This window comes from Martes martes, assembly GCF_963455335.1.
Source record: "Martes martes genome assembly, chromosome: 15".
Taxonomy (NCBI): domain Eukaryota; kingdom Metazoa; phylum Chordata; class Mammalia; order Carnivora; family Mustelidae; genus Martes; species Martes martes.
In genome coordinates, this window is record NC_137903.1 from 14704656 (window position 1) to 14730255 (window position 25600).

Sequence of the window (25600 nt, forward strand, 5' to 3'; positions counted from 1 at the left end):
TTGAGGAGCTAGCTTCCTGTCCCCATGCCGCCGAGCCTCCTCTCTTGTCAGCATCTCAAGCACCAGCTTTGTAGGGAACTGTTTGCTTACTCTCGTTCTTGATGGAGTAAGTTCTTCCAGACTAAGTGCGCGAGTTATTTGAAGAATCAAGAAGCAACATTAGTAAATGATTGTGATCCTGTTATGCAGAAATCTGGTCCAGTAGATGGGCCACAAGGTTTATTGAAGAAGGCCTGAAATTATCCAGAAGTGTGTGTGCATATCTGTGCACGTGTGTTTTAATCTTTGTGAGCATTGTGGGTCAGGATTTACAGTTCTTCGTTTACAATTAATGATCTCTTTTCATTAGGTTAACCAGGCAGACCTTAAGATATTTCTTATTAAAAGAAAAAAATCCTTTCTTTTCCTTCCCCAACTAAGCCAGTGTACCTTAATGCAATGATGATATGTTAGACCCAGTAGTTGTCAAAGCATCGTATTACTGTGATGCCATAATGACACCCTGTCTCTGTAAAGTAGTCATGTTTTCTCAAATCACACGTTGCACGGTTGATTTCTGACATGACACTTCATTCGGTTGCTTTCCCTTTTCTTCAGCATCACCATTCTCTGACAATAGCAGCTGGTGCCCATTTTGTTACTAAGTGATTCACATTTTGCCACTTTACGAGAGTGCAATTAGTTGAAGCAGAAAAAAAAAAGCGCTCATTGTAAAGTAGATGCTTGAAGTTTTAACTCAGGCTGCGAAGGGAGCTGCTTGCTGGGGTCGTGGGCTCTGAAGCCTGGGACTCTAGGAGCTTGGCATAAATCTTGGAAGTTCCCTTCTGAGCACATTAAAACAAAACAAAGAAACCTACAGGCTAATTTTTTTTAATATTTAATTTTTTTTTAAAAATACTTAAATATTTAATCTGGTGATTTCAGAAGGTAGAAAACTGACCAGTCCTCATAGATTTGTTCCTATCTTGAATAGATAGTGATTAGGTAGCAGGACCTGAAAACCTTCTCTTCCAACCCTGAAATTCTGTTATTCGATAAGAAAGCTAAGGACTCTTGGGGCGTCTGGGTGGCTCAGTGGGTTAAGGCCTCTGCCTTCGGCTCAGGTCATGATCTCGGGGTCCTGGGATCGAGCCCCCATTGGGCTCTCTGCTCAGCGGGGAGACTGCTTCCTCCTCTCCCTCTCTCTGCCTGCCTCTCTGCCTACTTGTGATCTCTGTCTGTCAAATAAATAAATTAAAAAAAAAAAAAAGAAAAGAAAGCTGAGGACTCCTATATTCCTGTTTCTGTTTTGTATTTGTAAACTTGCAGGTTTGCTGGCTGCAGTGTGCTTACCTCAAATTTTTGGATAAAAACTGATGCAAAGTGTTTGGAGTTTATGATGAAGATGGGTACCTTTTGGGACCCTTAAGGAAGAAAAAAAATAGTGACTTCTTTAGTTGGCATTTATTGAGCTTATTAAGGTGTCTGTCCTTGGTATGGATAAAATAAAAGTTTCAAAAGATCGTGTCTTAGTATGACAATTAGGAAACCCAAAGAACTGTGCATAATATGTTCCTTAAGAGAATTCCGTCCATCATTTTTTAATAGGGAAATGAAGTAGCAACTAATTTTGAGTTTGTATAAAATTTAAATGATGAACTACAGCTGCTGAAGAACTTACCTGTCGGTGAAAGTCATATAATATGTATGACTGTGGCACATTGTTGTTATGCCGGCATTTAACACCAACTACTGGCTAAGCTGCCTTGAAATGCAGACCACCTGGGTTGGATATGGATGCATGCATGTGGAAATTCTAACTCGGGGCGATTCATTCAAGGTCGCTCATTTACCTGTATCTAGGTAGAATCTCTGAAAACAATTAAGCTTGATCATTATAATATAAATTGAATATTAACTTACAGATTATCTTCTTGTTTCCCCCTACAGCAACCACTTTAATTGATTCTTATTCTTTCTCTCTTTCTCTCGATACATGCACGCGTCTAGCACAGTTAATTAACTTTCAAAAATTACATTTTGAAATAGTCCAGCAACTAAGAAGTTGTATTTGCCTGATCGTTAGTATCTAACACCAAAGGTAAATTTTACCCTTGCTGACTCTTGGGCCAGGGTACGAAGCATGATCGTCAGAATTACTGAGACTGTTTGTCAAACCATGTTAAAAATGCCTCTTTATACAGGACTGGACTCACCCTGGCCTCAGGAAGGTTGTGAAATCCCTCAAATTTAGTGTCTTCTGCAGAAGCAAACTGTGACTCTCGACATAGCTGTTTCTCCCTCCGGTTTTTTCTCAGGGTGTTCCCTCAGAAGTTTTTTGGAAAGTCTCTTGTCTTGCTCTGCTCCCTTGTGCGTCTCATCATTTCCCTTCAAATAATAAAAGCGAGTGTACTGAGGCTTTAAAATAAATACTTCCCACACTTTCCTACACATGTTATTTCTATTCGTAATTCTTAACTAAATTTAGATTTTTTATTAATCCAATGTGACCTAAAATTTCTGCATTAACAGCACAATGTAGAATTGGGCTCATTCTCTTTGGCTACAGATAAAGCCATCATCTCGAAAATGGCTCTTTCTGACAAAAAGGTGTTCTTTTGAAATAAAGTCTTATTCACTACATTCCTCTTAGAGTTAATGTGAATTTTAGTGCCTCTAATTTTAGATTGAAGTGAAGTCTAGAATAAAACCCACCAGCTGACAATTGAATTTATAGATAGTTGTGAATATTTCAGGCTTGAATAATAGAGCTGTAGAATTTCAGAGACAGAGAGGAAGAGAATTAAGACCCGCTGTAGTTTTAGGGTATAATGTAATGGTGTCTAGAAGCGTTTGGTGTAATGAGCTAAGTAGTAATTAGGAGACAACTGTGTTCTTCAGAGATTTGTTTAGGTGTCATTTCCAGCACTGGGGAGGACGACTCAGCTGAGGCCAACCTGCGACCAGTGGGGTGGCTGGGGAGGTCTTAGGTCTCTCTGGGTGGTGTCACTTCTACCCCTCATTGCTTGGATTTAAAAAAAAAAAAAATTCTCTGTTGGCTTCATGACATTTCTGTGCTGGACTTTGGCATCGGACCTGAGTTCAAATTCCAGCATTCCCGTGTCCTCACTCTGTGACTTTCAGGGCACTGGGTGACGTTTGAGGCTCTGTTTCCTGAAGACGAATTCCTCCCTCACAAGGTTGTCTGGAGGCTTAAGTGAAGTAGGATGAGTAGGGGGCTCGGGTCGGTGCCTGCCAGATCGTGAGCATCTGATAAACGGCAAGTCTGACTGTAACTATTTCCACTGGGCAAAAGGTATTAATTAAGGAAGCAGCGTATTGTCTGAAAAGAAACACGTAACCTAGAGCACAAATCCAGTTTCCTCAGTCTCATTTATAGCTACACTGGCTAGACCTTGTGCGGGTGAAGAGACTGCCACCTTCCAGAGACTTCCCCAGTAACTTTTTTTTTTTAAGATTTTATTTATTTATTTGACAGATGGAGATCACAAGTAGGCAGAGAGGCAGGCAGAGAGAGAGGAGGAAGCAGACTCCCTGCCTAGCAGAGAGCCCGATGCGGGGCTTGATCCCAGGACCTGAGCCAAAGGCAGAGGCTTTAACCCACTGAGCCACCCAGGCTCCCCTCCCCGGTAACTTAACTTCCTAATGTCCTTGCTTCCATGCAGGTTATTGCAAAGTTACGGATTGAGATTTCGGAGGAGACAGCTGGCTGGAGACTCCCTATTTTTCAGGGACTTTAACAATACGCATTTGACACATAAACATTTGGTGACTTAGCAAGTAACTGTTCCATAAACAGGAAAGCACTTCCTGGCCTTGTTTTTGAATCCTGAGTTCTGCCGACTGTAAAGGTCCATCATGAGAGAAAGACTGAGGGGAAGAAATTTGGGATGAAATTGAGCACAGATGATACCAGAAAAGAGAGAGAGGGGAAGGAGGGCCTGGAGAAGACATGGTATGTTTTGTGACCAAGCCACTCTCTGGAAAAAGAAAAAAAAGAAAAAATTAAGAACTGGAGCCTTGAGGGCAGATGGTGAAAGAGTTAATTGTCATCGCTGTGAGAAATTCAGTGCCAGAGAGAGGAAAGGGGAGCAACCATGTTTTAGTACCCTAATAACTTCTAGCTCTAGTCCAAGATCATAATGTATGTGCGAGCAGTCCAGTAATTATAAGGTAATAAGTGAAGTGGTGGGGTAAGTGCTCTAAATTAAAAGGAATTCGCAGGGCTGCTGTAAGTCAGTGCCGACCCGCTTTCTTTCAAACGTTGACTTGAGGAAAAGTGCTTAGCCCAGAGTGCAAGCAGGGAGACAGGGAGAGCGATCTATTAATTACAGCGCTCATTAACGGTGACGGGTACAAGGCAGCAGATGCAGAAGGGAGAGGACACCGTAGTTCAGGCTGGCGAGGGGGATATTTTTTCTTTCACTAGCTCTTGAGGAAAGGACAACACGAGTGGGTGGGCGAGAGCGAGAAGATATTTTTGTGGGTTTCTCCTTCCTGGTTGCTTTCTTCACACATCCTGATACTGTTGTACTTTAGAAAGCAGAACAAAATTCCCAAGGGGCAGTGTACTGGTTAAGAGGCAAATTTTTGCTTGATGCTTTGCTTTTGAGACAGCGTTCTTGGAACAGTGAAGGGAACTTCCCCAGTAGGATTTTTTTTTTTTTCTTTAAAGTAACAGGATACTGGGGGGAGGAAGACCTGGAGGAGAACATGAAATTTGGGCGATGAAAAAATATGGTTAGATTTATCGTGGTAGAGATAATCGCTTCCCTTTGGTTATATTGGGACAACTCCCCCAAATTCTAGTAAATGACCATTACCCCGTGGGATCCCTATAAATCACCTTTCCGCTGGAAAGCAATTAGCGAAGTCCCCTTCTCAACTGTCACCTCTTCTTTCTATAGCAGGCTCTCAGAATATTCCTAGAGACTTTGCTAAAAGGGGTTTTGCACTATGGCTAATCGGAAAGAAAATAGGACCAATTATATCTTTTCATCTAATTACCTTTTCAGAAATTTAATCACTTACGGGTCCAACAAAGAAAGAGGGGCAGTCCGTTTCTTCTAGATAAGAGAGATAGTTTGTCAGATTAGATGCCTCATGTTTCCTTTAGGAGGTCTGATGTTGAAAGACTAAAAGAAGCGGGAGAAGGGACTGTCACAAATCCCATTTTTCTTGACAAAATGCGATCCGTTCCTAGTTTGCTGAATATAATACGAAGTATCAGATTTATGGACTCACAGGTATCCCGAAGGCTCCGATGGCGTTTCCTGATTCGTCTCTTAAACAATGGCCAGTCACACGTGCAGGAACTTGCGCATACGTATTCATCAGTACTGGTGACCGTTTCGCTAAGTTTCGTGGGCTCTAGGATCTCATCCTTACATATTGGCTGGAGTTTTATACCTGACACCTTTCTCAATTGCGAAACGGCTATGAAATAGAGCGATTCAAAAAAAGAAGCAAAGTGGCAGAGGATATATTCCCTATGTGTCTTAGATCAATAAAAGACACAGTTATGCTTATAGAAGCATGTTGACAAACAGTAATTACAGAGCTGAGGAATCATCTGTTCGGTCTTGAAAATGAAAGTTGGATTCTGCTCGCAGGAACATGATTGCAGCATCGGAACGTGGCAGGGAAGAGTAGAGTGAGGATAAATCCAATTTTGGAAATGATACGGACTTTTAAATCACTCCTCTTCCACGGGTAAATTTAGAATCTAGAGTGTTGATTTAGATATTGACAGTGGTTCTCCAGGAGGAAGGTAAAATAAAAGGAATCCGACCCATTAGAGGTTTTGTTTATGGCCTGTCTGGGCACTTTGATGTAACCCTGTCATGCCCTTATGCTGATTACCTTCTTGTAGAACAAGAGATATTGACTAGAGAATGAATGATGTGTAGTTCCAGCTCTCACCCACTTTGCTCAAAGAGCAATGTCTTTAACATATGAATTCTTCTATTTTTTTTTCCCCTCCTTTCATCCTTCCCTTTGGCTTTCTCTCTCTCTGGTTTTTTTTTTTTTTTAACCTTCTCTTTCTTTCTACCCCTTTAGTCACCGTGTTTGACACTCTCTCCTTTTTTTCTCTCTCCGTTTGTATCTCCCGACATCTCAGGCTTCTCTGCAGAATGTCAAACAAAGATCGACACATTGACTCCAGCTGTTCGTCCTTCATCAAGACGGAACCCTCCAGCCCGGCCTCCCTGACGGACAGCGTCAACCACCACAGCCCAGGTGGCTCCTCGGACGCCAGCGGGAGCTACAGTTCAACCATGAATGGTCATCAGAACGGACTTGACTCGCCACCTCTCTACCCTTCTGCTCCTATCCTAGGAGGTAGTGGGCCTGTCAGGAAACTGTATGATGACTGCTCCAGCACCATTGTTGAAGACCCCCAGACCAAGTGCGAATACATGCTCAACTCGATGCCCAAGAGACTGTGTTTAGTGTGTGGCGACATCGCGTCTGGGTACCACTATGGGGTAGCATCGTGCGAAGCCTGCAAGGCGTTCTTCAAGAGGACGATTCAAGGTTAGTGTTGCACCTGGAACTACCCTACCCTCTTCCAGCCTCACCTGATGGTTGGTTGGTTTTTCCTTAGTTCTTATCCTTGTGGATCAAGTTGTACAGTCTTAATTCTGCCTTGAGTACAAAATAGAAATAGATTACGGTAGCTTGTGGAGCAATTAAAGACTAAACGCCCCCAGATATGCCTCCTATCAATTCTGCTTTCACCATTAAGCTCTAACGATGAAATGATATGAAGCTTTGGGTTAAACAAACAAACAAAACCACTGCTGTTATCAGAGCAATGTGGGTCTAAACAGACGACACTAGATCAGTAGGATTTTTGCCTCTTTGGTTCTTCTTGCAGACGCATGGAAATCATACATATTTTAGAGCAGGGTTCAGGGTTTTGAAACTTGAGCATGCATTAAAATCACCTTGTGATCTTGTTAAAAGGCAGATCACCAGGCCCTACCTTCAGAGAGTCTGACTCATTACATCTGGAGTAGACGCCCAAGAATTTATTTATTTATATATATATATACACACACACACACACACACACACACACACACATACATGTATACGTATATGTATTTATATATATGTATATATTATTTATATGTATTTATATATGTATATATTTATATATGTATATATTATTTACTTATTATTATTTATATTTATTTATTATATATTTATTTATATTATATATTTATATATGTATATATTAATACATATACGTATATATGTATGTATGTATTTAAAGATGTTATTTATTTATCTGACACAGAGAGAGCGCGAGAGAGGGCATATAAGCAGGGGGAGTAAGAGAGGGGGAAGCAGGCTTCCTGCTGAGCAGGGAGCCCAATTCGGGGCTCGATCCCAGAACCCTGGGATCATGACCTGACCCAAAGGCTAACACTTAACAACTGAGCCACCCAGGTGCACCGATAATTTATATTTCTAACAAATTGCCTGGTGATGCTGATACTGCTGGCCCAGGGACCATGCTTTAAACAAATTTAATTGTCTCCTACCTTTCTTCTTTCCCTATGGTTGGATATACTTTCCTCACCTTTTCAATGAACTTTTTAAAAAGTCTTCCAAATTACTCCTAATTATAGAATATACCTGTAATGTTTATAAGATATATCCAAACCTTATGGATTTTTAGGTTTATAAATAGCAATATAAACGTAGAAAAATGTGGCCGAAATTTGTGTGTGCTCCTTTCAGCTCGGCAATCCACAAATAGAGACCTGCGCTCATGTTAAACGCTATAGATCTGTATTCTTATAGGAAATTATAATTTTCACTTTTGTGGATCCTTTGTGATACACTTTTGGAGAATATAGGGAAAGGAACGAATAATTGCTTATGGAGATCCTAAGCTCATCGGTGATTCTGTTCTCAGTGGTTTACAAAATGTTTTCTTCTTAACAAGCACTTCTGGATACATGTGTGTTTTTCCACCTATCAGTGGTTCTCATCCTGGCCACCTCACTGGCATCGCCTGGAGACTGAAAAAAAAAAATTGATGCCAGGGCTCCTACCCCCAAATTCTGAATGAATTGGCTTTGGGTATGGCCAGGGCAAGGGTGGGGGAGAGTTTTGAAAGCCTTCTGCTTAATGCTTTGATATAGTCAAGGGTAAAAATCGTTGCCTTCTGTGGTGCTGCTTTTTGTAAGTGAAGAGTTTCTCAAAGTATGGGCCAGTGAACCAGCGGTATCAGTATCACCTGGGAATTTATTAAAAATGCAGAAGCCCAGGCTCCATCCCAGATCACCTCAATCGGAATCTCTGGGGGTGAACCCAGCAATCTGTGTGTACTCCCCGGGTGATTCTGATGCTCACCCAGCTTTGAGAACCACGGCTCTATACTGTGTTGCTGCTGATTGACTGACGGACCGTTGTCTCTAATGGTCCCTTCTTGGATGTAACCGAAATGAGTTTAATAACTTTGTTATGTACTGATTTTTAAAGTGCAGATGAGATTGTTTGTTAAATTCTGATCCTTCCAAATGTTTTAACAAAAGGTGATTATGAAATCCTTTATGTGTACGTAATCTCCCACCTTTTTTTTTTCCACTTACTGTCTTAGCGGAATGGGTTGTACCATCTCCCATTTGCTTTTGTGTTGTCTGTGACATCGCTGCCTTGATTTGTGGCTGATGAAGGCAGAGTTAAAGGATTGACTTAAGGGGCACAGGTTTTCAAGACATCATAACTCTGACAAAATTGAGTGGATATTTAAGCCTAACTTTTTCATAGCCTTTTAGAATTTTAACTGAAGAACACAAGCCAAGTTAGTATGGAGTACGTATGAATTACCTAGATATTTTGATGGCTCTCTCTTCATATTTTATGGCCTGTCATTGCCATATGTTATTTACCATTTTCTTAGAAAAATCCTTCATCCCCTGGAGCTTTCTTTTCTTTTTTCTCATCTGTAAATTGAAGGCACTAATACCTACCTCAGGGAATGTTTATGGATAACATGTAATGGGGAATCGTAAGTAGAGTAAGTAAAAACAGTGGTGGTCGACCTGTGGAGCTTCCTCACACTTCTGGGCATTTGAAAAATATCTTCAGCCTGCTTTTTGGAGAAATATCTTCAGCCTGCTTTCTAACACTGTAAAACTTGAGAATGAAAACGTATTTCAAATCTTTGGGTTCTTACTGGCTATTGTCCAAAGTTATTAGAATACTTTTGTTACACAGTCTCTAAAACTCATACCGTTAGTAATTCAATTTTGTTTATTCAGTTTATACAGCTCTGCCATTTAAACTACCAGAAGATAAGCTAATATTTGGGGGTAAATTAGCAAATGCTCTGTATGCTGATATAAGCAAGAGATTCTCACTATAAAAACCACTTCCCTTTACTCAACAAATATTTACTGAGCACCTACTGTGAGCCAGACATGAGCACACTCTCTGGAGCTGCATCTTACCAACATTTTATTAAAATTTTGTTCTCAAACCTTTGTGCATTGAGGTGAATTCCTCTACACGTGTCTCCTGTCTTGAGGGAATACCAAATTTTTAGTATGGTGGTGGTGGTGGGGTGCGGGCAGTGGTTAAACTCCTTTGTCCTTAGTATGTTTCCAAAGATAGAACAAGTATGAAACAATTTCCTGGCAGGGTTTTTTTTTTTTTTTTTTTTTTAATCATATAGCTTAGATATTAATAGCTCTGCAGTAGTTATTTACTGAGCAATACTGAAACAGAACAACTGCAATTCTGTGCCTGATTCTTTCTTAGGATGCGGAAATGCTACCAGAAGCTCAACAGAGCAAAGCACAGGGTGATTCTTGGCATTGATGTATAGTGCTCGGTTTTACTCCATATTGGAGAGAGCAACTTTCAAGGATTTTGAGCAGGAGACAGAGATGTCACTGTCCAGATTAGCACTCTGGACTCGCCCACCTGGCTGGGCTTGTAGCTGGCAGCTGGGCAGCCCTGAGTAAGGCTACCCCGCTAGCTACATCAGCAGGCATCACACCGTGGTGCTAACTGAGCCCCAAAAAGGCAGTGAGGCAAATAAAGGGATTAAATTGTGAAAGTATAATGTAATAATTAGGGTGGGAATCGTAAGGAAGCCTGGAACAGCCCCTCCTTTCTGAGGCCCAAGTGAGATAGCAGTTGAACTCCAAAGATACTGAAAGTGGCCTGGAATCTCCTGGATCATCACAGAGTCTCACTCTGATGCTGAAGGGACGTATAATCTATTCTCCTGCCTCGAGGCAGCCGTGCAGCCGAACTCTCCTTGACAGATAGAAGTCTCTCCCGTCCCTCCCCTACAGCGCTTCAGGGAATGAGAGGAGATTATGCAATTCCCCTTAAGAACAAGTCTTTCTTCCCATTCACAGCCCTTAGGACGGGGACATTACGGGACGTGTGGCTTCTGCCTCCCCAGCACGGGCTCTTGTTGACCTGGACTGCCTAAGCCGTGCATCCAAAAGCACAGTCCTGGCGAATATTGCCTTTTCTGTTTTCTATTCCTGTTCTGTGATAAGAATTTATTTTTAAGATTGATTAGGTAATCTGTAATGAATATCAATTATAAAAGTTGGGCAAAATCCTTCTTAAATTTACAGACAAAAAAACATAGATCCAGAGCACATCTTAAGAAAGGTAATGAGGGGTGCCTGGGTGGCTCGGTCAGTTGAGTCTCAGACTCTTGGTTTCCGCTCAGGTTAGGATCTCAGGGGCATGAGATCGAGCCCAGCAGGGAGTTTTCTTGAGATTCTCTCTCTCTCTCCTCTCCCTCTGTCCCTCCCCGCCCTGTGTGGTTTCTCTCTCTCTTAAAAAAAAAAACAAAACAAAAAACAAAACAAAACAAAATGTAATGAGAATTGTTCTTTTCATAGATGAATTTGGTATTCCAATTGTGAAAGGCGATTAATCATAAATTCCAGTGAAAGCCAACCAGAAAGGCATATTTTATTTATTGACTGTTTCCAAATTATCATTGGAAAACTATTGAATTAGGCCAGCATTTAGGGAAAAATCAGGGTGTTTTTGTTTTGTTTTGTTTTCTATTGACCAGAAAGTTTTTAGAAGATTTGGCATTCCTGTCACCTGGCAGGGTTAGAAGGGCACCAGTGACTTTATTGGCATTTTCTAGGTTTTTTTTAACTGTGTGTGTGGTATCATTTTTCTGATTTCTTTCTAATTACACTGTTAGTCCCAATTCATAAATGAGTGGAAAATTTTGTGTGTGTGCACCTTCTCATTAAGAGTTTTCCCCAGACTGTAGTGAAGAAAGCAAGAGCCGGAAAATACCTTTATGTGCCTCCCTCAAAGTGTCAATACATCGTATCATTTAACATACAAAATACTAGCTCTCTCTTTATTTCTCCATTAGGATATAGAAAATAAATATTTATATATTTTTGTATGCCTGACATAGCCATTTCAGCTGCTCATTTCTGTGCGAGAGATAGGCATTTTATTTTGCCCCCACTTTTATGAAGAGGATATTATATGTTTAAAACATAGGGTTTGGCTTTTTTTTTTTTTAAAGGTATTCGTTATAGCATAGGTTTTGGGTTCATATAAAACCAGACCTAAATCTCAGCCCCTTAGAGCTGAGAGACTTTAATATCACTGTGCCTCTGTTTCTCAGGTGGGAATGTCCATCAGAGTACCTGACCCAATGAATTATTAGCTCAGTGAATTATTAGCTTCGATTACTATTGGTAAAATGACCAGAATACTCAAACACTGGGTGGTTCAGATATTCTGGCACAGAGGTGTCCTTGATGTTGAACTAAGATGTGGTCTTCCTTGGATCACAGCTGTGATAATTAACCCTTTCTCCATGCAGCCATTCTTCATGATAGTGCCCTTTTGTATCAGGGCATTTAGGTGGCTAAATGCCACCTAATCAAACTAAAATTTGATTAGTTTTACATAGTTTTATGGTGATCAATTAGCTTTTTTCTTTTCTTTTCTTTCTTTTTTTTTTTCCCCCCTGTGGCCTTGCATGGGAAACTGGGTATATCAGAACAAGAGCCTGAATCCTGGAACTTGCATGAAATATCCCACATGTGGGATTCAGGAATGAAGTAGCAGGACATCCTTGCAGCATGGGATATAGGAGTGAGTGTTATGAGCACTAAGTTCACTCTGGACATTTGTGGGGCCTGGGAGAGGAGTACCATGGTCAGCCACATAATGTATGTGTAATACTTAGAAATTTAGAAGTTTATAAATCAAGATAACAAAGTGTTGAGGAACATATGTTCTGTCCTTTTATTGGAAAAACATACCTTCATAATGGCCTGGGAGGCCAGCTCTGCATTTTGAGGTGTTTTTTTTTTTTTTTTTTTTTTTTTTAAGATTTTATTTATTTATTTAACAGAGAGATACACAGCAAGAGAAGGAACACAAGCAGGGAGAGTGGGAGCGGGAGAAGCAGGCTTCCAGCAGAGTAGGGAGCCCGATATGGGGCTTGATCCCAAGACTCTGGAATCATGACCTGAGCCGAAGGCAGACGCTTAACAACTGAGCCACCCAGGCACCCCTGCATTTTGAGTCCTTAGGCTCATTGGAATTTTGTGTCAGCAAGAGGCAGTAGAAGGAAGACCAGACCTTAGCCTACAACCTACCCCATTTCTCTCTTCCCCTCTACCTCCCATTGTGTCCTGTGCATAGTGTGGACATCCTGCTCACATATCCACAGCCCACTGACCTTTCCAAACAGCTGCCCCTTGACCATGCCTGGGCCTCATAATTGCACACCAGCAGTGCAGTCCAGTCCAGGGCACCTTCCAGGGGATAGACCCAGGGGAGAGGCCCATGCAGGCTTTGGAATGGGGCTTACAGTGATGTAGCCACAGAATTTGAGGGTCCGAGGTATTGGGAATCAGGGAGTACGAGGGGGTTGGCTCCAGCTGGTCTTGTCCCCTTAGTCTGTCAAAGGAGTCCTTGCACTGAGGCAAATGCCTTCTAAAGTTCAGGGCTTTCGGGTGGGGGCTCTTTTTGTCTGAGTCTAAAGGTGACATTGATAAGAGCCTAAATATCATCTGAAACATGGGGCATTAAAGATTAGGCATTTGCCTGCTAGCCATCTGCTAACGCTGTAGGCATGGCCTGTGGATCTGATGTGCTCACTTCTTTTCCACACTGCTGACTCGTTGCTGGAGCAGCCCGCCTAGTCCTGGAGGATCTTTGCTGGGCGTCATGGTTTCTTTGCCATTATGTGCTATTTTGGTCTTAGAGGAGAATATTTGCAACTCTGGAGGAAAAAGAAAATTACAAATTGAGTGTCTGAACATCCTATGAACCTCACAAAAGAAAATAATAAAATATTATCTCTTTAACTTACATAGTATTTAGAGAAAATAATTACCACAGTTTGTAAATGGCTGCTTTAAAACTCTAATGCGTTCTAAGATTGATACTCAGAATACTATGGAAATGTTAAAATTGACTTGAAGTATCTCAGGGGGAATCAGTTTGGATGCAGGATTAAATTAACTAGTGACACTAATGTTTACAAAAGAAAAAGAGCTTTTGCTCTTTTTCACTTTTTCTTGTATTTGGGCAATTTTGTCTGATTTTTAGAACTACGTGGATGTTGCCAAATTATAAATTAGAGATACTGCTATACTCCCACTATGTTAATGGTTAACCTCCGTGTTTCTTTTCTTTTTTTTTTTTTAATTTAATTTAATTTTTTATTTATTTATTTGACAGACAGAGATCACAAGTAGGCAGAGAGGCAGGCAGAGAGAGAGACAGGAGGAAGCAGGCTCCCCGCCGAGCAGAGAGCCCGATGCGGGGCTCGATCCCAGGGCCCTGGGATCATGACCTGAGCCGAAGGCAGAGGCCTTAACCCACTGAGCCACCCAGGCGCCCCCCACTCCGTGTTTATTTTCATAGTAAAATTGAGTGTTGCGTGCTGTCTATGGTGGTAAGAGTATGTATTATGTGTATGGATGTTTTAGGAAACAGCACAGTTTACAGATTTATCTCTCTCAGTTTTGACTTAATGAACCCACTTCTTAGGACAAGTGAGTAGTGACATCTTTCCCTGGTTTGTTCTGACTCTTAGGAATGGACCCAAACTGTCGCCACCCCTCAGGTCATTGCAGAGCCAGAGAGTAAATATCTTAGTATCCGGGGGTCACATTCCTTCTGTGTGGTACACTCTACTTGGCTTTGTTTTATTTTTTAAGCTGTTTAAGACTATGAAAACCACTCTGAACTTGAGGCCATACAAAAACATGTGTAGGGCTCGATTTGACTGCTGGGTCCCCAACACCCCAGTGTATCTTCCTGGTGGGCAACCTTGACTACCAAGATTTTCCTCAGGAGAACATTTTCAGGCAACTTTGCATACGTATCTTTTGTTTAAACTGGAAGCAAGTTCTTTATCATGATGATCTCTTAAGTGCGTTATCTCAGTTTTCAGAATTTTTTACTTTTTTGGGGATTAGATTTTTCTAGTCTCTTGTCACTCTTCCGTATGTCATATCCGTGTGTATTAGCCAGCTAATTGGAAAGCAGAATCAGTGTAAATTAAAATAAAGTAACATTTAGAGTGGCTGGCAAAAAGTTGGATCTTGGGTCGTATAAAATAAGGCTGATTATTTTCAGAGATTAAATTGCAAGGTTGATCTTTGATCAAAGAAAAGAGAATAGAGTATTTGAGTATTTAAGGACCCTCACAATATTTTTCTCTGAAAAAGATTCTAGGAACTCAAGTTTGTGACACGACAATCTCTGGTGTTGTTTACGTGTTTTTTAAACACTTTGTTATGTTACTGTATTTTGAAAGTCATTTAAAACCAACACATCATTTTAACTCATGATTGAGTTGAGTTATTGACTCATAGGAGAAGTTTACCAGTTGGGCGACACTGGATAAGAATGTGTTCTGTGTAAAGGGCATATGCCAATAGCATTCAGGGAGGAAATGAATTTTTGGTGAAACTTTTTATGCCATGGCAAAATGTCTGACTATAGTTTATGTCAAATTACTGAGATTTATTAATTTGTCAAGTTAGGCAGACAAAATTCACTTTCCTGGCAGTATATTTGCAAAATGAGTGACATTCTTTCCTACTGTGTTATTTCACAGTGACTGGGAAGAGGTGATAGTAGGCGTTTTATGTTCCTCTGCTAGATTACGTTATATTTATTTTCAAGCAGACTCCATGCCCAGCACCTTAGCCCACTGTGGGGTTTGATCTCACAACCCTTAGATGGTGACCTGAGCCAAAATCAAGAGTCAAACGTTGAGCCAACCAAGCCACCCAGGTGCCCCTATTTTTACTCATTTAAAAGAGGATGTTTGTAGTAGTAGTATCACTAATTTTAAAAAGTACCATAGTTATAATTAATAAAAGGACAAGCTTTTTAGTAATCTGTATTTTTTTTTTAGAAGATTTTATTTAGGGCACCTGGGTGCCTCAGTTGGTTAAGCAACTACCTTTGGCTCAGGTCGTGATCTCAAAGACCTGAGATCAAGTCCCACATCGGGCTTCTTGCTCGGCAGGGAGTCTGCTTCTCTCTCTGACCCTCCCCTCTCATGCTCTCTCTCTTTCTCAAATAAATAAATACAATTTTAAAAAAAAGATTTTATTTATTTGTCAGACTGAGAGAGAGAGCACAAGCAGAGGGAGAAACAGGTTTCTGGTGGAGCAACGAGCCAGATGCAGGACTCGATCCCAGGACCCTGGGATCATGACCCGAGCCAAAGGCAGCTGCTTAACCAATGGAGCCACCGAGGTGTCCTGTTTTTTTAGTAATCTTTAAAACTTAGCTCTATCTGTATACTTTAACTGAAGTTCTCATGTGTCTGTAGCATTAATATATTCTCCTTTGATTCTACTCTGATATGGCCCACGTTATAGAATCAGAAAATGTAAGTGTGTAATTCTGGATTATCTGCACATATGCATGCTTAAGAGGCTATGCTCTCCGTTATTTCTTTTTGTAAACTTCCTTTCTTGAATAAAACCCTCTGCACTCAGAAAATACAGTCAGTTTCCCATGGTTCCCCTGAGCTAATGTCCGCAGAAGTAGCAGCATGGAAGGAAGGCTACTGACTGTGGCATGAGGCCAGGGACTCTGTCTGGCTCCAGTGGGACAACATCTCCTATGGTGACCCACCTGGGCCACCCAAGCCTGTTCCTGACTCAGTCACCCTCTCATTGGAAGGAAACGTGTGCACTGCCATTTCTTCCAAGGATTCTGTTGGTGAGTCATTGTCTTTTCTTGGCCTGTCCCAGCCTACCACTTGTCAAGTCTGAAACACCTCCCAGCACTCCGCACCAACCTTCTTCTTGGCAAGTAATGGCTGAGGACTTTGCATAGTTTACATGCTCACGTCTGAGGGATTTTAAGGATCAGTTCCAGTGAATTCTTTAAAAATGCCATTTGCTTTCCTGTCTTCTAGCAAGGTAGACTTTTACATGTGTGATGGACTTCTTAGGAAATGGGATGCGGCTGATACTTGGCTTGCAGACGCAGGGGTTTTCTTCTAAGGACCCGCCACCCTGTCGCCCTCCCGTTAACTGAGGACTGTTTGACTAAAGTCTGGGGGCTGTTTTTTGGTTACTAGATAAACTGACTAAAGTCTGGAGGCTGTTTTTTGGTTACTAGATAAACTACCCTGCAAAGGTATCCGAGCCTCTCTTTCCCGTCTGATAGCTTTCATTCTTTCATTCTTGTTCACCTTTGACCCAGAACCGAGCCCTGACAAATGAGGCTGTTTTATGCAGAGAAACAACAGATAAATTACCTTGTTAGAAGAGCCCTGGTAGCTTTAGTAGGAATGATACCTTGTGCTTTATAGTTTCCAAAATGCATGTTTTTATACCTGTGTTAAAGTAATTACAGGATAAGACCCTTCCTCCAGTAAACTCAGAATTGGTTTTGGCTAAATTCATGTAGAATAAATGACAGTGTTCACCCTCAAGGTAGGAAAGAAGACCAAAAGAAGTGATGAGAGTTCTCTTGTTTCAGGTCCCCCCCTTTTTTTTAAAGTTGGCTCCATGCCCAGTATGGAGCCCACTGTGGGGCTCGAACTCATGACTGTGAGATCAAGACCTGAAATGAGATCAAGAGTTGGATGCTTAATCGACTGAGCTCCTTTCAGGAGGTGCTCCTTTCGGGTTCCTCCGGATGTGAATGTGGGTCACTTTGGTAATTGGTTGCAGGAGTGTATGTCTCAGTATGATTTTTGGGGGCCCCCACGAAAGGAAACATCAGTAACTTATTAAAAAGCAAGTTTTGAAGGCTGTGAGGCAGGTTGTGAGGAGTGGCAGGGTGGGGTTTCAGGGCCTGGGACAGAACTTTTTTTTCTTTACCGATAAAGGGCAGTTGTTCATTTATCTGATATTCTACTTGATAAACTTAGATAATGTCTTAAATGTGATAAAGTACACACACTGCCTTAATTCACTTTCTTTTGAAGTTGTTGATAGTGGGATTTAACAATGTGAAGGCTTAGTCATTGGAGCTCACTTAGACAATTTTACAAAGTTTCAGGTAAAAGCAAAATTAGGTAAAGATGCTGGCAAAGTATTGTGGTTGACACAAAGTAAATATGTGTTTACATTTAAAAGAAAGGATGTTTAAACATTTATTTATTTCTTAATATTTATTTTCTTTTTATTGTGGTAAAAAGAACACGACATAAAACACACATAGCAAAACATGCACATGACATAAACACAGAACATAAAAATTTCCATCTTAACTGTTTTTAAGTGTACAGTATAGTAGTGTTAACTATATGCACGTCATTATGCAACAGATCTTTAAAACTTTTTTATCTTGCAAAACTGAAACTCTACGCCAAATAACTTTCCATTTCCCTCTCCCCCAGCCTCTGGGAACCACTTTTGTACTTTTGATGAGTTTGACCACTTTTACCTCCCATATTCGAATCATGTAGTATTTGCCTTTTTGTGATTGGCTTATTTCAGTTAGGGAAATGTCGTCAGGTTACCCATGTTGTAATATATGAGAGGATTTCCTTCTTTTTTAAGCTGAATCATATCTCATTATAAGTCTGTACCACACTTGCTTTCTCCATTCATCCATCAAAAGACAATAGGTTGTTAACTGCCTCTTGGCTGTTGGGAATAATGCTGTAGTGAACATGGGTGTAGAAACAGCTCTTTGAGATCCGGTTTTCAGCTTCGTGGATATATACCCAGGAGTGGGATTGCTGAATCATATGGTGATTCTGCTTTTAATTTCTTGAGGAGCCTTCATGCTGACTGGCTTTCCATAATGGCGGCATCATTTGACTTTCCCAGTGACAGTACACAGTGGTTTCAGTTTCCCTGTGTCCTTTTCGGTACTTGTTATTTCCTTCTTTTTTTTCTTTTTTCTTCTTTTGAGAGTGGCCATCCTGATGAATGTGAGGGGAATGTTTAAACATTTTTGAGGGGTTTTGGATAATTCCCTGAATTTGAAGTTCTAATCTTTTACCTCCTTAGGCTGTCCGTAAATAATTACATATGTGGACAATGTAAATAGTTGTTTTCAGCCCCTTGAGTTGCATACAGGGCCTTTACCAATAATAATAGATGAAGGATTCATTAGTTTGTCATAATAATAATGACTCTGTCAGTTTTTGCAATGTGCCTCACATTGTTCTAAGTGATTTACGTTGATTGTTCTATTTAATTCTTCCATTATCCCAAGGAAGTAGGTGCTACTATTATAGTATTCTTATAGTATCTTATTTATATACGTGGAACTTGAAGCACTGAGAAGTAATGGCCCAAACACAATTGGGTGTCAGGCAGCCTGAACCCAGAGCCTGTGCTCTTTACCTCTCATTACCTTGCCTTGCATATTTTTTTAAGCTTTTAAGGCATTGAGTAATTTTAGACTAAATTTTTCTTGAGAGATTTTAGTCCATGGGCAAAATTTTCCATTAAGTTGATAAAATAAAGTAAAAATGGGGAATTAAGAATATTCCCAAAGTTATGATTAGATAATATGAAAGGCTTTTTTAAAAAGGAGACAGTCAGAAGTAAGCCTTAAAAAGAACTGTTTTTTTTTTTTAAATAATTCACTTTTAGAACCCCCCTATAGATGAAGTGTGAGAGTAGAGCTCTTCAGTACCATCGTATCCGTCTTCTACCTCAGTTTCCTGGATTTTTATCTTCCGACACTCATTTCGCTGCTGGATTTTTAGTTGTTAGTTTTAGATTGATCCCAAAAATGTACCTCCACACTCACCACTGGTGACACCTCCCTGACTCTTTAATTCTTGATTTTAGAAGGAAAGAAGCCTATTTATTCTCTTGTTTTGATGTGACGGTGATTGTCCTCTTGTATAAACTTTGTGACTGCAACAGAGGGCAACTCTTTTTTTCTTATGATGAGTATTAGTCAGAAGGAGGGGGGCGGGATTATCTGAATAGATCTGTATTTTTTTTTTTTAAAGATTTTTATTTATTTATTTGACAGATGGAGATCACAAGTAGGCAGAGAGGCAGGCAGAGAGAGGGGGGAAGCAGGCTCCCCACTGAGCAGAGAGACCGATGTGGGGCTCGATCCCAGGACCCTGAGATCATGACCTGAGCCGAAGGCAGAGGCTTAACCCACTGAGCCACCCAGGCGCCCCTAGATCTGTATTTTTAAGGAAAAAACTATGTTCTTTGGGATTAAATCTTGTTTTATTTTGGTTTGAACAAACTTAATGAGACAACTGTATTCTAATGTGCTTTTTAATAAAGGCTTAGCTCAGGGGCACCTGGGTGGCTCAGTCGGTTAAGCATCTGACTCTTGATTTCGTCTCAGGTCATGATCTCAGGGTTGTGAGATGGAGGCCCATGTCGGCTCCCTGCTGGGTGTGAGCCTGCTTGGGATTCTCTCCCTCTCCCTCTGCCCCTCCCCCAATAAACAAATACATAAATGCATAAATAAACGAATACGTAAATAATAAAGAAATAAAAAGTCACAGCCGAGTAATAATACAAAAAGAAAAGAGGAGGATTTAGTACACAGGCATTTTTGATTAATTGAGAATTTAGAGCCTGAAATGTGAACATTCCTTGACAGTGAATCTGAAAGCAGAGCCAAGTCTACATTCTGATATCCATTTTTCAGTGCAAACTATTAACATAGTTTTCATTTGAAGAAGATCAGAGGCAAGTACAAGAATCTTCAAAGGAATGAATCTAGCCTGAGATTTTGTCCTTGATTGCACCTTTTCTTTTCCTTTTGCCTCCAAAGCATCTTCACTACTCCCAGGGTACCTCCTCGCTTCTGGAACGCCCTCCCTGTCCCCCAGAGGCTTCAGGTTATGTTTTATATGGAGAACCATTTCAGATGTTACAGATGCTTAAAGGGAAAGCCCTCCCACTCCTTCTCCCATTTGTTCTTCTGGGATGTTACCAATTTACTAAGATTTCTTTTGTAATGTCTGCACCTAACTTGTAGGAAGCTACTTTACGGCATCGGAAGTAAGAAAGGAAATAATGGGGAAGACCGTGAAGTGTTTTGTATCATGGCAGCCTTTCGTCCATATGTTTTTAGACCAGAGCTCTGTAAACCAAGGCCCAGTGCCAGAATCATTTTGCTAAAGAAAGTTCTATTGGAACACAGTCACCACGCCCTTTCTTGTGTTGTCAGTGGCTGCTTTTCTACCTCTGTGGGATTGCTGGGAGTCACAGTAGAGACTGAATGACCTTCGAAGCTGAAATATTTACCTATCTGGGCCTTTAAGGAAAAAACTGGTTCTCCCCTGCTGTTCCGTGAAGGAGTGAGAGCTGAGCAGGTGTCCCCTTGGAGGAGGCATTGCCTGACCCACCTCTCCTGGACCATCAGCACACAGGAGACCTCCACTCTCCCCTGTTATGTTTGTCCCTATGCCCGTCCTCCCTGAGGCAATGCCAAGCACTTCCCTGCAGTCCCTACCATAGCAGACGGTCAAGTGCACGGGTTTTGTTTCAGAGAGGAAAATCTTTAGGCACAAACGCTACATGTTGGGAGCTTCCGTGGTTCTCATCTGGGTGTTCTTGTTTTCCTCCGCACCCAGTCGGCAGTCCCGTCTGAGCCCCCTGACCCTTGGGGTAATTAGTGGTTATGGTCTTTTGAATATCTGTTTGCTCGTAATTCTTATAATATGCCTGTGATGTGGACATCAAGTCTATGCCTTTTGGCTTCCTTGGACCAGGCAGGAAGAAATTCTCTGCGTCGCATTTCCTTCCCTCTGCCCTGAGTACTAGCTCCGGCCACTTTCCGAGCCCCTTGAGCTCTTCTGCTTCCCGAACCCCTTCCCTGAGTGTAATCGTAATGTTGTAATTCTTGCTGGGCATCACTGGTCCTTCTGTGTCAGGCGCCCTGCTCAGCACCTTGAAATCGGTCTTGAAATCTCGAAATCTGATTTGATTTCACAGCAATTACCATTTCATTCCTGAAGAAGATAACTTCAAAAAACTTGCTGACTCCTCCAGAAAACTATTGAACCAGCACTTGAATCCAATTCGACTCCTGTCTTATAATCATTGTTCTAGTGCCTCCTACAGTTTAAGTACGGAGCGGTTACCGTCCCTGTGTCCCACAGGATTTCCCCAAATCTGTACCCGCGTTGGAGGACGCAGAGAGACACTGTTGAATACATCAACTTGATCTTGAAAGAGGGAAGTCTCTAATACCAGTATCTCATTTCTGACAAAGTTCTTGGCACATCGGTGGCATTCAAGAACAGAAGCATTTAAGACAATATTAGAAAAAGATGTGCTTGCTTTTACTTGTGGAAGGTGCAAGGACGACTTCAGGATTGCTATGAAGTCATATTCGCATTTAAGAGTCCGTTGCTTTTGGAGCGTCTGGCTGACCCAGTTGGAAGAGCAAGTGACTCTTGATCTCTGGGTCATGAGTTTGATTGAGCCCCACATTGGGTGTGGAGATTATTTTTAAAAAAAATTAAAAAAAACTTAAAGAAGGGGCAGGTGCTTTGTCACATAGGATATGCTCCTAATGCCTTTATACTTGTCATATGGACTGCTTGTAGCTTTTGAGAACTTCCACTGCCTAATGTGCGTTTCTGTTCAAAACAAGGGGCTGTGTTAGATTTTGTTAGCTTTTCTCTTTCTTGGTTTTAGTCCTATGTGTTTTTTTTGTTTTGTTTTGTTTTGTTTTTTGTTTTTTGTTTTTTTTTGACAGACAGAGATCACAAGTAGGTAGAGAGGCAGGCAGAGAGAGAGAGGAAGGGAAGCAGCTCCCTGCTGAGCAGAGAGCCCGATGCAGGGCTCTATCCTAGGACCCTGAGATCATGACCCGAGCCGAAGGCAGACGCCTCAACGCACTGAGCCACCCAGATGCCCCTTAGTCCTACGTGTTAAACCGATAACGAAACTCATCAAAGTTGTTTCACATATGTAGGTAGAGAAAGAACACGTACAAGTTGATGTTGAATACCAAGCATGGCACGTATGCTCAGGTAGAACATCTTCCTTGTGGCAGGGGTATTCTTTGAGCCTTTTTATAAATACTCCTGTGACACCATCCCTACTCTCTCGGAGCTTAAAAACGGAGATGTTGTGGCTGCACACATCACATAGGGTCTGCAGAAGACCTAGTTGCCCTTTCCAAGAAGATGTCATCACATCAAAGCGAAAAAACATCGAATTTCTCGTTACCCTGGATGAGAGATATTTGTATTCGCCATCATCTTCTCAGTGAGTGTGTTTTTATTATACGCTTACTCCCTTCTTAAATGCATTTCAGAGCACACCCTGCCGAGGATGGATTACTTTTTTCTCCTATCATGAACAATAGCCTTATTTTGGGATCTTTAAAATACATTGTTTACAACCTGACACCTGTTGCTTTGGTGACATGGTCTGTTTGGTTTCTGTGGAATTAAACTGGCCACAAACCGTAGTGGTACAGAGACAAATTGAGGGATTTCTTTTTGAGGTGTTGAGAGATTCCATTCCCCAAAAGCAACCCTATCCTGTCCCACAGCTGCCCTTGTACCATAAGTCTGACAACAGCAAAAGACAATGCCAAGATCCACGCTTATCTGACTGCTCCAAGGCATCAAGATTTCCTTTCCAACCAGCAACAATAGCAACAACGACAGCTACACAAAGCACCCTCTCAGAAGATAGGAATTTCATTTTTTTATTTCTATTCCAAACAGCACTCAGTAAATTACTTTTGAAAGACTGGAGTCCAGCAGCATCGCATCATAGTTAAGAGCACGGACGTTGGATCCAGAGTGCCTGGGTTCACATTCTGGCTCAGGCACATGTTAGCTATGTGATTCTGGGTATGTTACCTCTTGTCTCAGTGCCATGATTCTCTCATCTGCCAAATGGGTTTCATATCTGTAAAACACAGAAAGTAGTGCCTCGCTCTTAGTATTGATTAGAGGCATTGATATGAAATTTTAATGGGTGTATCTAGGGACCATTGGACTGGATGTCAGGATATTTGAGTTAGAGTTTTAAAATTTTTTTTTCTTAAGATTTTATTTTTTTATCTGAGGAAGAGAGCAAGAACAGGGGGAGGGGCAGAGGGAGAGGGAGAAGCAGTCCCCCCACTGAGCAGGGAACCCAGATGCGGGGCTCTATCCCAGGACCCCTACATCACAACCTAAGTCAAAGGCAGATGCTAAACTGACTGAGCCACCTAGGTGCCCCGATGTTTGAGTTTTAGTCTTTTTTTTTTTCTCTCTTTTTTTGCAATTAACTCGTCCATATCTTTGTAAGGAAGTTCCAGCGATCATAGGTTAATCAGTAGATATTTACATGTCTGTGATATTTATAAACAAGGAGGCTGAACCAACTGGAAATTAGGTTTTTCTCAAAGTCTAATATCCTTTAGGTTTGTGTTGCTTAATACCCAATGATATGTTGTCAGTAGATTCCTCTCAGTTTTGTTCTGTCTCATTGACTACACTTAGCTTTTTTTGATAAATAATTTGGGGCTAAATATTAGAATGAGGGAACGAGAACTAGGATCACTAAAAATCAAGTTGACAGGTCATGAGCGGCTTCCTGTGGGTCGTTGACTTGACCACACCTTTTTGTGGACACAAGGAATTCTGAGGGGTGTAAGTTCCTATCCTCAAGGAATACACAGTTGGAACAGGAAGAGGCTAATTCAGTAGACACAAACAATAAAGTATGTTGAGTTCTAAGAGAAAGACCCACCTGCAGATGAGTGAGAGATGAGTTAGTTATACCCATAAGGACTTGGCCTTGTGGGCTCCGGGCAAACTTCGTTGAAAACACGATCAAGGAGGCACATGAAGAGGACCGGCAGGAACAATAATGCTGCTTTCTAGGAATTTGGAGTAATTCAGGGTACATGTCAGAAAAGGGAGTGGGCTTGGGATAGGGGTAGAAACTGACCTAAGACTGTGGGAAAGGATAAAGCCGAGGTGGGATTTGGAAGAGCTTGGCAAACCCTTGCCCTCGATTATAATCAGATTACGCCCAGTGAGACACAGCGTGTGAGCTCTGGTGGAGTGACAGGAGATGCATGCAAGGAGCTGTGGTTGATGTCTCAGAAATTCGCTTCTTAGACAATTTGGTGCTTTAAAAAAATGACTTGAATTATTATCTTTCTTCTCTCCTCCTAGTATCTGTAAAATATAGCCATGTACAGTGGAATTGTTGGCAAGGCAAAGTTTTCCTTCGGCCTCTCTGGGTGAATGGCATGTTCATTTTCACACTCTTGAATAAACCGAGGAAGGTTGTTTTGTAATATTCCCAAACTCAGGTTTAGGTCTTAGAGTGAAGGTATTTAGTAATTGATGAAATCTTACAATGTCTCTCCGTTCTGTTTTCAGAAGGGTGAACAACATGATCTATGATTTTATTTCCTATAGTTCATATAATTCTTAACAGTGTTACAAAGTACACGTGATTGTTTTTTATATTTCAGTAATCCTAGAGTAGTAAAGGTAAAGCAACTAGTTCAAGTTCACAAGGCTAATGAATGGCAGAGCTCTAATTTGGACCTTCATCTACCATTTCTCCTTCCCGTCTCCTCCTCTGCCTTTACTCGTTCATTTCCAGGTGTCTTTCTAAACCCTATGCAAGTAGTATGTTAAGGTAGGACATGCAATGGGCATACAATAATTTTTTTCCACCTTTTATTTGAGATGAATATGCACAGGGCCTAGTGTTGAGTCAATAGTTGTGGAATTAAGGCAGTAAAGGAATGTCCATGTTTACAAATTTGAGGGAGACTAAGGTAGGATATGTTTTGTTTAACCTGGAAAAAAAAATATCAAGGCTGAATAATTTTACCTCCATTTTACAACACCGTTTTCCTGCCCATCTATTTTTTTTATTTTTTAATTTTTTTTTTAAATTTATTTATTTGTTAGAGAGAGAGAGAGCGAGCGAGCACAGGCAGACAGAGTGGTAGACAGAGGCAGAGGGAGAAGCAAGCTCCCCGCCAAGCAAGGAGCCCGATGTGGGACTCGATCCCAGGACGCTGGGATCATGACCTGAGCCGAAGGCAGCTGCTTAACCAACTGAGCCACCCAGGCGTCCCTATTTTTTTTATTTTTTAATTTTTTTTTTAGAGAGAAAGAGAGAGCAAGCGAGCACATGAGTTGGTGGGGGAGGAAGAGGGA

General features: G+C 41.2%; 1 protein-coding gene across 2 annotated transcripts in view; it reads left to right on the plus strand.

Moving 5' to 3' along the window:
• Window positions 1-25600, plus strand: part of ESRRG (estrogen related receptor gamma) — a gene marked incomplete at its 5' end in the record, with an annotated part of 226247 nt that overhangs the window by 37158 nt on the left and 163489 nt on the right. For both annotated transcript variants that reach the window (XM_080824296.1, XM_080824297.1), the window contains one exon: window positions 6122-6537. In XM_080824296.1, the coding sequence (XP_080680422.1) occupies window positions 6122-6537 (416 nt within the window). The remainder of the gene's footprint in view (window positions 1-6121; window positions 6538-25600) is intronic.